The following is an 18,154-nucleotide window of genomic DNA, read 5'->3' on the forward strand; positions in this document are numbered from 1 at the left end:
TCTACTTCTGACAACACTGAACAAGGCTCTCCACACTTTCTGGATCTGCTTGATTTATTATAATTAAAAATAATAATCTTTGCTCTTAATTGTTTCTCATTCTTTAAATCTAAATGTTTTTATTTATTTTGCTTATTAACTGATGAATAAAAATGCATTAATAACAAAATTTGTATAATTTATTAACTTACCTTTGCAAACTCCTTCAAGCTGCCAGTAAGAGCTGCACATACTTCAGGAACAATATTTGATATCACTTGCTTGGAGACCTTAAATAAAAAACTGAGGCAAGTGTAGGAATCGCCAGTTGCTAGGTATCTGAGCGTAAGTGCTAACTGCTCAGTAACTGGTACATCCTTCCGAAATTTGCTGTCAGCCTTTGATATTTTCCGTCTAACCAAATTTATCAGATATTCAAAATCTGATGCGGACATGAGGCAAAATGTCTTGAAATGTATGTTTTCAGCATCCAAGTCATCCATCAAACCACTCCCACTATATCTTTTTCTGCCCTGAAAACTGTGGTCATCCACCACCTGCGTTTTCTTGGGTCTTTGCAGCATCTTCTTCTACCTTCCTCCTCAGCTATAAGGCGCATCACAAGGAAGCTGGCACTTGCTATAATCACTTCATCCATTTTTAAATTAGTAAACTGGCACTGCCCATGACTGCCAGTACGGTGCGGATCCTCACTAACCATAGCCTGCTAAGCAATTGGAATAGTGTGGACGGAGATAGAAGCAGCACGAGCGCAAGTCAGACAAGTTTGACAAGTCTCTTGACAGACGAGTATGACGAGCACAAGTCTGGCGAGCACGAGTAGTGTGGACGCCCTTAAGGAGGTGCGATCACACTCAGTGGAGTTGATGGCCCAAGATATCAATAGAGAACTGTTGAAGCGTCCGTCAGTTGTCAACAGTGTCATGGATTGTCAAGAACGTCTTACTGTTGTTCATCGCACTGCGAACTGTAGTTTTAGATGCAAAATGTGTGGGAAGCAACGCCTCAAGGGAAGGGTTGATTTCATTGACGCCATTTATGCCAACCCCTGAGACCTTTTGGTGTCGGTTCTGTCCCATAGTGTGTCTCAATGTTCTCGTTGGCTACCCATAGGAAAAACGCGAGATTTCAACGCTGGGTGTCGCGGTTCTGATCTCTATTGCACAGACGCTAAAAGAAGGGTTCAAATTGGGGTAATAGGAGATGTGACGACCTTCCCATCGTGTGACACGTCTACGGTGGTATTGAGCAGATTTTTGGTGAAATTTGGTGCAAATATGACACCATAAACCCACTTTACATCTCATATGAACTTCTCAGTTGTGACTTTTTTTACGTGTGTTGAAACTTTACTGTTTGAAGCGCCGCCGAGTCCAAGAGTGACGTCACATGGTGCCACGCTTTTGCACCATTACAGAGGAAGGTTGTAGGCACATTTGGGCCAAATTTCAAACTTATGTCTCGCAATGAGAAATAAATATGTGGTTTTGACGCAGTGATCCTCCAATTCTGTTGCGCACTGTAGGAGTCACACATGTCTGTGAGAAGTTAGACCAAGGACTGCAGCGATCGAAATATCATAGCAGCTGCTAACTATTCTTCAATAGAGAAAACAAGAGCAATTGACCCTACAAAAAAGGAAAATTTTAATTTTTTAAAAAATCGTTCCAGACTTATTAGAATTATTAGTTCTGCCCGTTTTCGCTTAGAAATCTCTCTCATTATGTTAAGTGATTGCTATTATACTTTCGTTCAGTACTATCCAATGCCATAATCTTTGGTGGCAGTATATACTGAATAAAAATGACAGTATGTGTTATATGGAAGACCGCAGTCAGACTATTGTTTTAAGTTGATAAAGGAACATCTTGCATCAGTGTCTTCAGGGTTACAGGGATTCTTAGACTTGTGCAGCAATAGATTTACTCCCTAGTGGAATGTATGCTTCATAACAAGATTGAATTAAAGATAACTCTACAGTACACTGCCACAATACTAAAAGTAAAACTTTCAATAGACTATGAATCACTATCCTGTCTACTTCTTAGCTGAGTGGTCAGTATAGCTCACTGCCATGCAGAGGACCCAGGTTCAATTCCCAGCGCAACCAGGGATTTTGCCTTGATCGAAGGGCTGGAACAGGACCACCTCAGCCTCGTGGTGCCACTTCAGGAGCTACTTGAATGAGAAATTGTGGCTCCATTCCTGAAAAGACAACAACAGTTGAGAGAGCAGTGTGCTGACCCAACGCTCTCCATACCACATCCAAATGATTCCATTGTCTGAGGATGTCATGGCGGTGCCAATTGGCCCAACTAAGGACAGAACTGTGGAGACTGATCACTCTGCCAAGTGCTGTCAGCTGGAGCATACCGACACATGTGCTAACAGGAGCGCTTTGTCATAAAAAGCAATTTTTTGCGTCTCTCGAGCGAGACTCATAATGCAAAGGAAAAAGCCAGGGCAACACTAGAGCAAGTAGCTTGCCTTGATGTCGCCAGACCCAATGGATGTGCCGCCTACAGAACAAGAAGTCGTTCCAGCTACATGTGGAAAACGAGAAGACGCATCAGCAACACACACCAACAAACCTGCAGCATCAGCTTCTGCTAGTAATGCATCTGCAGCCACCAAGGTTGATGTGATCATATCGCCAACACTAGACAACACCCAGATTCCACAACTCCTGCTCAGGGACACAGGAGAGCAATCATGAGCAGACCAAGATACTATGCTAAAAAAATGATTTGATTTTATAAAATGTAAAATATTGGCACCTAGAGGATTGTATCGCTCAGTTCTGTCAGTATGAACAAACATCGATAAAAATGAAAAAACTTTTATTTCTATGCATCAAATGTGCAGAGGAAAAAATAAATAAATGTAATCACTATGATAACAAAAGAAGTTGTATTGGAACTTTTACAACAAATGGAGTAAATAAAGTTACAAAAAAGGATACAAGTCTTTGGATGAGTATGAAGTATAGGATTTTAGAAATAAGAGCAACATGTTGTTTAAAAATTGTGTAAAAGACTTTATGAAAATAAAATTAGAAACCAGTCCACAAAATTTTGAAAGCAAAGAGTTATATATAAAAACTGTAGACGAAAAAATGAGGACTGCATTGGATCATTATAAGTTAAATTTGGACGATGACAGAATATAAGTAAAACAGAGCACGTCACAGGTTTACAACAATTAAGTAAAATAGAGCACGTCACAGGTTTACAACAATTTTATGAGATATTACTGAATGATCGATTAGTCAATATAGAAATCAACTTTATTAATGAGAATATGGTTAGATGAGGTACAATTTTAAAGAATAATATGTGGAAAATAACATGCCAAAAAAATTGTAGGGGCATTCACAACATAAAATGCAAGCCTTAGGTTTTATGATATGTTAGGTAAGATAGGAGAATCTGGTATATATTTTGATACCGATTCTATAGCATACAATGATAGTGGTAAAAATACTGTAGAAACATGTTGTATGCTGGGTGAATGTACTAATGAGTTAGGAAATGATAAGATTACAAATTTGGCTTCAACTGCACCTAAAGGTTACTATTTTGAGAAAATTAATTAAAAAAGTGATGAAGATAAAGGGTTTTACTTTGAACTTTGACAATATTAAAAAGTTCATTCGAGAATTTATGTTAAGGTTATCTGAGAATGTAGTGGGAGAAAAGATACACTTAGAGTACAATCAGATAACCAGAGATGTTAATACACAACATTTAATCAACAAGGAAGTTAAGAAAGAATTTTCATTTAGTATGACAAAAGAATAGATCTAAAAAATTATCATACAGCACCATATAGATATTATAAGTTTCCTGTATTGTCTAATACAAAAAATTGTGTATTCGGAATTTCTTTAAACACTAATATAATTACAATAACTGTTTTCATTGTATTCTCTGTTTTCTAAATATATTTCTTCAATAGATTTCTTTTTTTAAATCATAATTTTGAGAATCATACAAAATATCAAAATTTGAATCAGAAAGTAAGAAATTTAGAAAATAGTTTTTAGTATATCAGGCTTTATTAAAAATAAGAAACACTCCCTTTCTTCTTTACCTCATATTTTTTGAATAAAGTTATAATTATTATATAAAAATTCTATTTGACATATACACTACTTCAGTTATTTCTAAGTTTTATATTAAATCTGTTAAGTGCTTTTTCCATTCTTTATGTGCATAAAAATTTTTTGCTATTTTTATTTCTTTCGCCAGACTTTCAGATCATAATTATTTTCTCAAACAATGTTTTAAAATTTTAAATAATTTTGTTCTTTTACATATATATATATATATATATATATATAAATTCTAATTTGTTTAGAAATAAGTGAGCAACAGGTAAATGTTTTGTATAACAGTACTGGCTGTGAATATTTATGGGGAAAAATTGCATGGAATTCAATAACACACCAAAAATATTTTGCCAGATAGAAATTGTAAATTAAGGTCACCCCAAGGTATTTTGTGGAAAAGGAACATCTGATTTGAATGCTATTCCATAATATATTTAGTTGTTGGTTGACCTGTCTGCATTTAAAGTGGAAAGCACAGAGTTGCATTTTGGTAGCATTAGGCTTTAAGTTATTATTTTTGAAGAACTATCATAGTTCTTCTAATGCTTCAGAAAGGTTATTTTCAACATCATGGAAATCCTTTCCCTGGGTTGCCATAGCGAAATCATCCACACACAGAAAACCTTTTATGTATGGTGAAAGTGTTTGGTCATTTGTGTATATGTTAAAGATTATAAGGGCCAGAACATTGTCCTCAGGAGCCCATTTTTTTGTAGTCTCCATCCATTGCGTCCTTGTTGAAACTCCACAAAGAATCTCCTGTTGCTAAGGAAGATGGCAATCAAGGTGGCTAAAATAGAGTCATTAGTGATGTCATGGGATTTTTAGGAGTAATTTGTGGTTTACAGTGTTGTAAGCAGCAGAGAGGTCAACAAAGGCCACACCAGTGATCATACATGATTCAAAACCATCTTCAATATACTGGGTAAGACTGAAGATCGGTGAAGTGCAGCTTTTACTAGCTTGTTGAGGTATGACACCATGTTCAATTACTTCTGTCTTGCATGTCAGTATCATTCTCCAGAATAGTGATGCAATGAGCTTTCCTCCAGATTTTAGGGATCCTTTTAGAGTGTAAACAGTTATTAAAAAGGTCCAAAATCCTCCTTAATGTTGCAGGACCAAAACACTTTATTTGTTCGCTACTAATATCGTCCAACCAAGCGGCCTTTCCTGTTTTACACTTGCAAGCTACTCTCCGCGGCTCTTCCAACGGAAAGGTCTAGGCAGCTAGATAACAGAAGTACTCATGTTTATAGAGTTTAGCGTGATGTTTCGGTTATCAGATTTTCCATTCATTAATAGTTCATGAGCAATAACGTTGGCTACTGTGTTTTTTGTGGGGTCACGCTATTTGAATCATTCCTGAGGCGTCTGTGAAGTTTCAAGGCTTTCTCACTGGTTTTGCTGAAATAAGTTTCTTCCACTAGCGTGCTCACAACTCTGACTTGGCGGCTGTTATTAATAAGAGTAAATGCAGTCCATGAGTTTCGTGGCCAAATGGTTCTTGTGGAAATGATGTGTAGTAATGATCAAAGTCTAATACTCTCTGTGGTCAGTTCTTGCACATATGTTGTTCCACATCCATGAGTGACGGACATTCTAGAATATTTATTCACAGCACTTACGAAGTGGTCGTATTGCTCAGAGTATGGGCTAATATGCATGACTTCTTGATCAGCGAGAGTTTTAAATTTCTTCTAATTTGCTTTTTGAAAGTTGTATCTGGGGCAAAATGAAACAGGCTGTAGATGTATTGCGGGCAAGGTCTGACACACAATTGGCCAGTGTCGGCACTTAGGAATCAGTGAGCATACTGATTTTATGCACAGTTCTATGATGGTGTCGCTGGCAAATGTAAGGTCAGGATTGTGTCCACACTTCCCTCAAGCATTATTGGAAGATGGTAGCTACTTACTATCACGTACAGGGTGGGGCAAATAAAAGTGGCCCGGGGAATAGAGTTTCATGGTACAAAGTAACACAGCATAGGAAAGGAAATACAGTACTAACCTGACTATAGTAGACGTTGAAAGTGACCACCATTCATCTCTTGGCACTTCTGGATACTGGTCAGCAATTTTCTGAAGGCAGATTGAAGCTGGACTGCTGGAATTGCTGCAGTCTCATCCGAAACGTTCCTCTGCAGTTCTTGAAGACTATGGAGGATGTTGTGATACACATCAGATTTATGGGCTCCCCAACACAAAGAACTTTCCCCCCTTCTAACAGCCGTGTACCGCAAGTCTCTAGAGGAATGGAAGGTTCCAAATGATTAAAAAAAGAGCACAGGTAGTCCCAGTTCTCAAGAAGGGTCGTCGAGCAGATGCACAAAACTATAGGCCTATATCTCTGACATCGATCTGTTGTAGAATTTTAGAACATGTTTTTTGCTCGTGTATCATGTCATTTCTGGAAACCCAGAATCTACTCTGTAGGAATCAACATGGATTCCAGAAACAGGGATCGTGTGAGACCCAACTCGCTTTATTTGTTCATGAGACCCAGAAAATATTAGATACAGGCTCCCAGGTAGATGCTATTTTCCTTGACTTCCGCAAGGCGTTCGATACAGTTCTGCACTGTCGCCTGATAAACAAAGTAAGAGCCTACGGAATATCAGACCAGCTGTGTGACTGGACTGAAGAGATTTTAGCAAACAGAACACAACATGTCGTTCTCAACGGAGAGACGTCTACAGACGTTAAAGAAACCTCTGGTGTGCCACAGGGGAGTGTTATGGGACCCTTGCTTTTCACAATATACGTAAATGACCTAGTAGATAGAGTCGGAAGTTCCATGCGGCTTTTCGCGGATGATGCTGTAGTATACAGACAAGTTACAGAATTAGAAAATTGTAGCGAAATGCAGGAAATCTGCAGTGGATACACACTTGGTGCAGGGAGTGGCAACTGACCCTTAACATAGACAAACGTAATGTATCGCGAATACATAGAAAGAAGGATCCTTTATTGTACGATTATATGATAGCGGAACAAACACTGGTAGCAGTTACTTCTGTAAAATATCTGGGAGTATGCGTGCGGAACGATTTGAAGTGGAATGATCATATAAAATTAATTGTTGGTAAGGCAGGTGCCAGATTGAGATTCATTGGGAGAGTCCTTAGAAAATGTAGTCCATCAACAAAGGAGGTGGCTTACAAAACACTCGTTCGACCTATACTTGAGTATTGCTCATCATTGTGGGATCTGTACCAGGTCGCGTTGACAGAGGAGATAGAAAAGATCCAGAGAAGAGCGACACGTTTCGTCACAGGGTTATTTGGTAAGCGTGATAGCGTTATGGAGATGTTTACCAAACTCAAGTGGCAGACTCTTCAAGAGAGGCGCTCTGCATCGCAGTGTAGCTTGCTGTCCAGGTTTCGAGAGGATGCATTTCTGGATGAGGTATCGAATATATTGCTTCTCCCTACTTATACCTCTCAAGGAGATCACGAATGTAAAATTAGAGACATTCAAGCGCGCACAAGGGCTTTCCGGCAGTCGTTCTTCCAGCAAACCATACGCGACTGGAACAGGAAAGGGAGGTAATGACAGTGACACGTAAGGTGCCCTCCACCATACACCATTGGGTGGCTTGCAGAGTATAAATGTAGAGTTGCTCCATCCTGCTGGAAGTAACTGCAGGTCTATTCCTCCTCCGTTAATGTTCCCTTAAATTCACCTCCAATCGTATCCACTCGTCCAGAACACTTTTATTTTCCCCACCCTTTATAAGGGTCACAGATCCAGAATCTGCCCAGTTCAGTACCGACACTCCATTGCCATCATCTTCACTTTAACCTCAGCCAGTACTATGGCTACTGGAGTCGTCGATAACACCCTTTGCTGGCTGGCTATGAAAATTAGGCATTTCTTGAAAAATGACAATTTCTCTAGGAGGTTTATAAACTGACGTTTCTGTAACGCCAAGCAGTTCAATTGTTGTGACCTCAATATTGTTCTTTGCAGTGATTCCAGCAGAGTTAATGTCTAGGCTCGGTTTTGTAAAAATGGTGCTGCCATGCTGACTATGAGGTCGTTTTGCGACAAGTGTCATGCCAAGTATTTTGGGGCGCCTATGCTGAAGGTCTTTATGTGTCTCCTGGATGCAGAATGTGTGGCAACGACTGTGCTGGCGCAACTCTTCGAGGAGTTCCTCCTTCTGGTTGCTAGAGCACTCTGTATTGACAGAGGCTATAGTCTAAGCTGACCCTTACAAGGGTGTTTTTGAAACATACTGGGCTGGCATTTCAGTGGATGATGCGTTCGGAGTGGAAAGATTAGCCAGCTGTTATACCGTTACCAGGTGTGCTCTAAATCAAAAATATATGCACCACCTAAAGAGAGGCTGCTCTATGTACCCCAACATTCTGATAAATGGAGCCAGAAATAAGTGAGATAATCCTATTTGTGGTGATCAATATCATACGTACTAAGGCATGAACTTTGCACTATTGCCAGTGTTATATTATTACGACAATGAGTACTATTGCTATTGCTGCTACTACTACACATATGTCTGCATGAGGATTATTTAACAACCTAGAGTATAAGAATTTCTTTTATTATTATTACAATTATTATTGTTATTATTATTACTATTACTAGTAAATTTGCACGTTTGCTTTAACGTTTTGTATTTGATGCAAGATAATGCTTTTGCATTTAAAAGTTAGCAGCCCTGCCATAGACCATAGGTAATTGTCTTTGATTTATACTGATTGCACAGACACATGATTGTTAAGGTGATATATTGCATGCATAGACATTTGCACCAATATCTGCACAGGCAATTCGTTGGCCTAATTAAACAGTATAATAGTGTCCATTTGGATATACTTTACACTAACTTTACGTATTTAATCAGCTGAGTGACTCATTTTGAAGTTCATCATGATCCTACACTTTACAAACTCGAAGACGGAAATATATATAATCTTCCATAAAAGGTTTTCCAGTGTTGTACCGAAACCAGATAGCAAAGATATTTATCGAGTACTATTTTGGTCAGACATGACTTCCTTTTTGAATAGATGCTATAGCATTATTGTTTATAAACAGTGATAAACTATACAATTCAGTAAGAGACTTGTTATAGCGAATAACAGCCGACTATGTGCCTAATATACAAAAGTAGACTGTAGGTTGTCCAGTACTAAGCCAAATTTTAAAAAAATGGCGTGAGAATTAATTTTGTATTTAGCAAAAGAAAATCGTGGCATTAATTCCACAATAACTTCCATCTCCCTCTTGTCTGTAGGGCACATGAAAAAACAAACAAGTATCTACTTAAAAGGATTTCCGTTTGTTCACTGATAGAAACATTCGTGTGTTGTAATTTTACATTGTATGTTCCTTAGGATGGAGGAGCAGAGAGGTGGTTCAGGGCACTCACTTGCCCTTCAGGTGGAAAAATGTCCCTGAAGTGTGAAAGAGCTGCTGTTTTCAATTCAGGATACTAGAGGTTTGGATGAAAGAGCTGTTGATGTGTTTTTTTTCTTTTTATTTTTTTTTTTAACACAGCGTCATCTAAGAGGTGTAGAAATTGTGCAGACGAACTTAGAAAATTACAGAATTGAGATATAAATATAGTAGAGCCAGCTTAAGAAAAAGAAGTGTTGCAATTTTCATTCATAACGCTCTTAGGTCACAGGTTGTAGATATAAGTCGATACTGCATTTAATAAGATCCTGAATGCTGAGCATTCAAACTAGAACTAGAGAAGACATTCATCATAATTAACTATCTACAGGTCACCGGTTGGAAATATCCCAAATTTCTTCCTGAGCTAGAAACAGCCCTTACAACACTTTCCAAGAGCAACTGAATCATTTATGTGGAGATATTAACACTGACTTTCTGTCAACAAATAGAAACTATAGACAATTAGAAACGTTGATGTCTTGCTTTAACTTGCATCCAGTGATCTCAATCTCAACAAGGGTAGATGACTGCATCATGATGATCAAACAGCAATCTTAAAACACAGCAACAGAAAAACAGTTAATTTACACACCCAAGTTAGGCATGTCAGAATAATAAACAATGAACCCAATAACTCATTTTAAACATCTTCCGAAACACTTTGAAGCCATTTTTCCCCAAAGACATATCAAAACTAAATCAAATGTATGCAAGCAGAAAAAATAGATAACATCTGGAATTTGAATATCATGTGTCAGGAAAGGGAACATTACCTAGAACAGAGGAAGAGTACACACAAAGCAGTGAAAATAAACTATAAGAAATACTAGAAACTCTTAAACCATGTATTCAGGAAGGCCAAAAATATGCAATAAGCAAAGCAAATATATAGGTCAAACTACACAACAAAAATTATATGAAAAACCATAGTATCAGGAACAAACAGGGAGAAAATATCAGAAGAATCAGGGTTAGCACAGTTCATAGAAAATAGGATTAACCACAGTAATCTGAAAATGATAGCCTCAAAATTCAATAAGTTTTCCTCACTGTAGCCAAAAACAAGGAAACACAAAACACTCAGGCTCCTTTATAAGCTATAAAACTACTTAATCTTACGTAATGTACATCAACAATGTCACTCTGCTTCAAATCCGCAACACCTAACGAAATAATAAGAATCATCAGATCGCTAAGAAGCGCCACTTCTTCTGTGTATGATGGAATATCAACCAGGGCACTAAAATTATGTGGTGACTTGATCAGCAACAAGTCTATGGAAACTGGAGTATTTCGTAAGAGATTAAAACATCCTGCAGATGCTAGTACACAAAGGCGGTAAGAGACATGTAATATCTAACTATGAGGCTGTTTCGCTGCTGCCAGTTCTTTCAAAATTATTTGGGAGAGTAGTGCACAACTGCTGTATGAACAAGTAACACAAAATGGCTCTTGACACCCTCCCAGTTTTTGCTTTAGCAAAGCACTCTCCATACAAAGGACAATATTCAGTCTCATAAAAGTAATTCTGGATTAACTGAACTGTAAAAGGAATCCTTAGGGATTTTCTGTGATATCACCAAAGTTTTCAACTGTGGAAAACATAACATGTTACTACAAAAACTCCCACACTACAGCATCAGAAATCAATTATTGGCTTGGCTAGAATCGTACTTGCATAACAGGAAACAAAGAGTTCAGGTGAAACAATAAAATCAGAGTGGGTAACTATTAAGTATGGTGTTTTCCAAGGCTCGATTCTTGGACCACTGATCTTCTTAGTGTACATTAATGACCTGCCAACAGCAGTAAATATCACTGCAAATGTAGTAATGTTTGCTGATTGTGCTAGTATATTGATCAAGGACATGAAATTACCAATGCAGATTATAACTAAAACAATAACACAAGTAGTATACAAATGGTTTATAATAGATAGTCTGTCAATAAACCTCTAAAAAACAAATGTAATACAGTTTCAGACTGCAAATAACGACCTTGAATCCCTTGAAATAGATATCAATGAAATTTCATTTCTAGGAACACAAATATACAATAAATCAAGATGAAATGAATATATTAATTACCTACTCAAAAACTAAGCTCAGTATGCTTTGCACTAAGAGATATTTTGCTCTATGTTGTCACAGAAACAATAATTTTCTCGTATTTCCACTCTCTTATCTTGTATGGTAAATATTGTAGGGAAATGCTACAAAAGTGCAAAAAGTTTTTAAAGTGCAAAAACGAGCTGTGAAGTTGATCTGAGGTGTTTCAATTTGGACATCCTGCAGGTACCTATTCAAGACACTTGGAGTATGACACTTGCAAGTTAATACATCTACTCACTGATGATATTTAATCAACAACAAAAAACTTTTCCAAACTAACTGTTACATTCACAATGATAACAGAAGTCCGAAACAAAACGTTCACAGAGAACCAGCTAATCTCAATATAGCGCAAAAAGGAGTTATCCAGACTGGAATAAGAACTTACAATAAGCTACCACTGAGTATAATAAATGAAATTGATGACCCTCATGTATTCAAAGGGAAACTGACACATGTCATCATAAACAATACTGTACATAATTTAAATGATTTTCTAGAACTATAAGATTTGTAAAAGATGTGTTATATTATAAATGATGTAATTTGTATGACAATGTTTGTACTGTTGTATGTCTTGTATTTATATTGCCTGCAGTAGAGTTGTTTTTGTTAAAACCTTGAATGTAATATTTTATACCTTGTATTTATATTATTTGCAGTATTGTTTGTTCCTCACCTCTTTCCGCCCATATAGTATTGTATTCATTGGCTTGTCTGATATCACAGTACAAAAAGGTACTTCACAGGAACAAATAAAACTCGGTCAATTAGTCAAGTGTTTGACTTGAACATCTACTCCTACGAAAAGCGTGTTGCTAAATATCATGAGTGTAAAATACAAAACTGTGTTCCACTATAGTTGTGCTAATGGGACCACCAAGAAGAAAATCTGAATATGCGTCATCCGCGAATTGGGCATAAAACTTAGGGGAAAAAACAATGCTGATGAAATCATATCGGTGCTAATAAACGAGATTACAAGTCCAAAAACTAAATATGAGGTGCTGCTACAACAGAAAAAATGGACCTAATATGTTAGATAATTGTGTGAAACAGAGAGTAGACAGCAGTACAGTACCCACCCACTTTATTTTGTGAAAACACTAGTGCTGGCACTAAGCTTTATGATAAATGGTCCAGAATAGTGAAAACCGGAGTGTGATTGTAAAAGTTCAAAACAAATTCCGTGAACACAAAAACTGTATTTGTCAAATACGAGTGTTGATCTTAGTGCTCCAGGCAATAGGAGAAGTGAATCGTAGATCTTAAAAATTGACAGATCAACAATGGTATGGAGGAAAGAACATTAAAAGAGACTCGTAGTAAAAGTACTGTGCCAAAAGTTGTAGAAAATGTTACGATCGGAAATTACTGCGCTTCTCCCAACGGAAATACGTTGTGAAAAGTTACAAATAATGAAGAAAAAGCAAAATAATCAATGATGGACGAAGCAAGGAGGACGTAGAAAGCAGACTAGGATAGGCAAAGAGAGTACTTCTGGCCAAGAAAAGTATACTGGTAGCAAACGTCGGCTTTAATTTGAGGAAGAAATTTTGGAGGATGTACGTTTGGAATAGAGCACTACATCGTAGTTAATGATGGATAGTGGAAAAACCGGAACAAAAGAGAATAGAGGCCTTTAAATGTGGTACTATAGAAGAATGTTGAAAATTAAGTGGACTGATAAGATGAGGAAGTTCTCCACAGAATCACTGAAGAAAGGAACGTTTGGAGAACACTGATACGAAGAAGGGACCAGATGACAGGACATGTGTTCAGACAACACGGATTAACGTCCAGGGTAGTAGAGGGAACGGCAGGTGGTAAAAACGTTTGAGGAAAACAGATATTGGAATATACTAATAAATGAGTGAGGACGTAGATGGAGGTATAATAATTTTTACACCTCCATGAGGACGTAGGAAGCAAGTGCTACTCTGGGAAGTTAGTACATGTGAGATATTCGTGTCGGGTCGCATCAAACCAGTCATAATACCGATGAAAAGAATGCTGCTATGACTGAATCGAATTATTTAGCTATAAATGCCAGATGTCTAATAAAACATATTCACTAACATCCCACGGCGCGTGTACAGAAATGCTAATGGCTTTGGGAAAATCATATGAGATATCTTTAGTCATCCAAAGAGTTTTACCTGTGTGCGCATTGTGTATTTTATAGATGTGTGGACTGTCAGTTTGTTCTGCGTGCAGTGAAGTTCGTGTGTAATCGTTGTTGGTTATTCGTCCTTGTGTATTGTTTTGTTACAGCTCCTAAATATGGTAAGTGAATGCCGCTGTTGCTGCTATTGAAGATGTGAATATACTACTGCAATGCGAGAAAGGAATGCCGGCTGCTGCATTCATTGCGGTCAGACAAAGTGAACTGAGTATTTTAACAGGAAATATATGACTGTATATGCGCACACACCTTGTTAGTTGGATTTTGATTGCCGCTTTACGTTTTGTAAGTGAAAGTAGCAGATGCGTAAGCAAACTGGTATCAGGGGACCTATAACACCTCACAGGTCATCGAAATTCCAAGATGAAGTATATACCAAGTTCCAGAAGTAATTGTGCAATCAAAGTTGTATCTGAACGTTATTTTTTTTCTTTACGCTTTAATTATTACTTAACTGTGAAGAATTATAATTGTTCCCGCAGTCAGTTGACCTAGCTGCTCTTTTTTTATTTTTATATGTTTTACATAAATTTACAGCCTTTCCCTTACAATCGTGTAGCGAGTGGGAATATAAAATTTCAGATCTTTAGCGTGGATCAGAATGTGGGCGTTTTTTCTTTACATTTGGAACACCAGTGTAAATAGCTGCTGGAAGACAGATACAAACTTATCTGAAAAGTCATTACGTGCGTGCCTCGTTTATATAGAGAATTATATGCCCTCATGAATGTTTACGGTGAATAATGGGGAAGAGCTTTGAGGAGTTACTAATTAGAAATTTCCCAGTTTCTCTTCATGAAACAAAAAAATGTATACTAAAGCGTTACAATAGGTAATAATTAAATTTGTAGTTAGCAACTGAAAGCAACAAGTCATATTGGTTGTGGCGACCTTTACATATAAAATAAGCAGAGCATCCAGATATCACTTCTCATTAGTGCATAATGGAGTGAAACAGTCTGGAATTAAAGTTATCTAAACCTCGCCACATGGTACTACTACCCCCGCAATTGTTTCATGTAACATTAATATTTTAATGGACCATAGTTGGTTTCGTGTTCCACGGATCGTTTCACACGATAAACCCTAATGGAGTTGAACGAATCATTTTACATTCAAATCGCAAGTTCAATAATTAATTTGTAAATATGGCTGCATGATGAACATTAAAATGTTTATTTTTAATATAGAGAAGTTAGTTAGTTATTCCTGTCCACCACCTTTTAAACATCACAATGATTGACATTCTACTACAGAATAGAATTTATCAAGCAGAAACTTTCTCACTTTGCTTCCAAATTTTACTCCGCACTCTGTATGACGTGTTATATCACTCGGTGAGTTATCAGACATTATAGTTACAATATTGTGCACACCTTTTTGTGCTAAAGACATCCTTAATTGGGAGTAATGATGTTATTTTTTCTTCTGGTATTGTAATTATATACAACATTGTTACTTTTGAACTGTAGTGAATTATTTAGCCTACTACAAACTCCAGGAGGAAGTAAATATATAGTGAAGCAATAGTCAGAACACCAAACTCCTTAAAGAGGTCATTTCAAGAAGATGTGCGTGAAAACCATGTATTATTATTACAGCACCTTTTTGGGCATTAAAGACTTCCTTTCTTACGGATGAGTTTTTCCAGAACATTATTCCACCTGTCATTATTGGTTAAAAATGTTGGATTACTGATTTATCTCCCCAAGATTAGCTATGATTTTGAGTACAAATGTGGCAGAACTAAGTCATTTTAAGAGTTCCAATATTTCTTTCTTCCGATGTAAATTCCCATAAATATGGACACCTAATAATTTTGAAGTTTCCACTCAATTAATCATTACCTCACAAAGTGTTACATTTATCATTGTGTAGTATACATAGATGAGCAGAACTTTATATATTATCGTGGTTAAATTTTTGTGATTGATATCGGACTTTCAGGCACTGTAGCACATCAGACTGCAAAAAAAAAAAAGGATGTTTCTTGGATAGATCTTTGTGCTGTAGCAGTGAAAGTGCATATTTGCGCAGTTATAAAGTATAAATATGATATGATATACAAAAATTCTACTGTTCTCTTTTTAAAATTGAGGGGGAGACCATTTACAGAATATGTCAATGATATTTTTAAGAACATTGTTTACCATTTCTTCTGTTTCTCTATATATGCATGAACTGATTACAGTACTAGTGTCATCTGTGAAAAGATCTAATTCTGCATGTTTTATATTAAATGGAAAGTCGTTTACATATGTGAGGAAGAATAGTGGAGCTAAGACTCAGCCCTTTACACAATTTCTCCCCGGTCACAATTATGTCCCTGAACTATATGGTTTGAATTATGAACTACAACTATCTTCATTCTTTTGGTTGGATATGACATCCATTAGTTGGCTGAACCATCAATTTCCCAAAACTTAATTTTATCTAGGAGAATACTCTGATTCACACAGTCACTACTGATTATGAAGCATAGTAGGGCCGACATAAAGAATTTGAGTAGAAAATTTATGGAATAGTAGTAAAATAGAGTAGATCCACTTAATTGTCATGAGTTTTCCATGTCTTCATGAAAGTTGCTTAGTTATGGCTAGTACAGTGCAGGATGTTAAAATAATGTTTCAGTAGTGTCTGAAGAACTAGCTCATTAATGGCATTGAAAGTATGTAATGTAGCTTAAAATTTTTACTACACTTGTGCTTGTAAACTTCTTGTTCAGAGGAAATTTAAATAGTGACAACCATTGCTTTTTAAACATTGTCATTCTCACCATAATCTATTATGTAGTAGGAACTACTTTGAAAGAAAGTGATCACTATCCATAGGAAGGTATTGAGGTTAATCTCTGTGCTACTGGTGGCTCTGAGTTTACTGTTGTAGGATGTGTGTTTGTGTATGTGATAAATTGATGTGAATGTAGATATGGAGCTATGCTGCAGATAAAGTGTGTTATCACAAACTTTATTTTGCATTAACATTCAGTAACTGTGCCAGCACTCAGCCAACTTAATCTAGACCTAAGGCTGTGCTACAGATCAGTGCCACACCATGAAAGAATTCAGCAGGGACCAGCATCACACTATAGCCCTCCAACTGAATGTATACTGCTGTGAAACTTCACGGAATATTGAAATTGTGGGCCAAGCCTGGCCCCAAGGCGCAGTGGTTAGCACACTGGACTCGCATTCGGGAGGACGACGGTTCAATCCCGTCTCCGGCCATCCTGATTTAGGTTTTCCATGATTTCCCTAAATCGCTTCAGGCAAATGCCGGGATGGTTCCTTTGAAAGGGCACGGCCGATTTCCTTCCCCATCCTTCCCTCATCCGAGCTTGCGCTCCGTCTCTAATGACCTCGTTGTCGACGGGACGTTAAACGCTAATCTCCTCCTCCTCCTGGCCCCAAATCCAGACCCTTTCCTTTTATGTGCAACACAATTCCCAACTGATTTAGGGAACTGCCTATGGAAGACAAGAATCTGGGTCTGAATCCAGTCCCAACCCATAGTTTGTCTGCAAGGAACATTTATTAACTGTTGTTATGATAGATTTGATTCCTGTTATAATCTTTAAGGAGGTAGTTTTTACAATGAAATTGGGCCCCTATGATCAGAGTGTGATGATTTTTGCGTAAGATTCATTCATGTATAAATCGGTGTTCAGTAAAGGTGAAGCTGTCCTTAAACTGAATGCTCGTTTGAACACGACAATGTTTTACTATGCCCATTCCTGTTGGTGGTAGTCTACTGTTGCTGTCCTATTTTGAGCTGACTGCCCCCCCCCCCCCCCCCCCCCCAGTTATAGGAGGACTTACAGTTTAACTTGTCATTTTTTCATGCATACAGATAAATGAATGTTTAATGGGAATATAAATTGTGGTTGTAGTTTGGATACAGACAACAAGGAAGTTCAGTTATCTAGTGACTTTGTCTACCTTGAAAATTACGTAGCTGACACTCATACACCCCTCCACAACACAAGAATTTATTATACTCTTTTTGTTTGACAGGTATAATAAAATTTGTATTTTAAAACTCCTAGAGTTAGGAACTGTTGAAGTCAGTGCTGTAAATTCACGTTTCACTGAGTACCATGTTAACACCAATTCCCCACAAAATCTGTCCCATTATTCTTGAACACGAAATTTGAGAGTTATGCCCTTTCTCCCTTTTTGAGAATTGCTTAATATGACATAATTGTACCTCTGCAGTTGTGTAGGAAGCTCTTTATCTCTAAAAGCCAGTGAACAAGATTTCAACCAATCTCTGAACAGTGTAATTCTTAGAAGAATTGAAGCTTTCAGTACCGTTTAAC

The 18,154-nt window shown here is 37.3% G+C and overlaps 1 protein-coding gene across 1 annotated transcript in view; it reads left to right on the forward strand.

The window, feature by feature from the left end:
- The first annotated feature begins 13,805 nt into the window (after positions 1-13,805).
- The window catches only part of LOC124723080 (polyadenylate-binding protein-interacting protein 1), a 133,137-nt gene continuing 128,788 nt past the window's right edge, over positions 13,806-18,154 (forward strand). Inside the window, exon 1 of the mRNA XM_047248257.1 lies at positions 13,806-13,937. Within this exon, the coding sequence (XP_047104213.1) occupies positions 13,935-13,937 (3 nt within the window). The 5' untranslated portion in view covers positions 13,806-13,934. The remainder of the gene's footprint in view (positions 13,938-18,154) is intronic.

The sequence above is a fragment of the Schistocerca piceifrons genome, chromosome X (genome assembly GCF_021461385.2).
Source record: "Schistocerca piceifrons isolate TAMUIC-IGC-003096 chromosome X, iqSchPice1.1, whole genome shotgun sequence".
Classification (NCBI taxonomy): Eukaryota; Metazoa; Arthropoda; class Insecta; order Orthoptera; family Acrididae; genus Schistocerca; species Schistocerca piceifrons.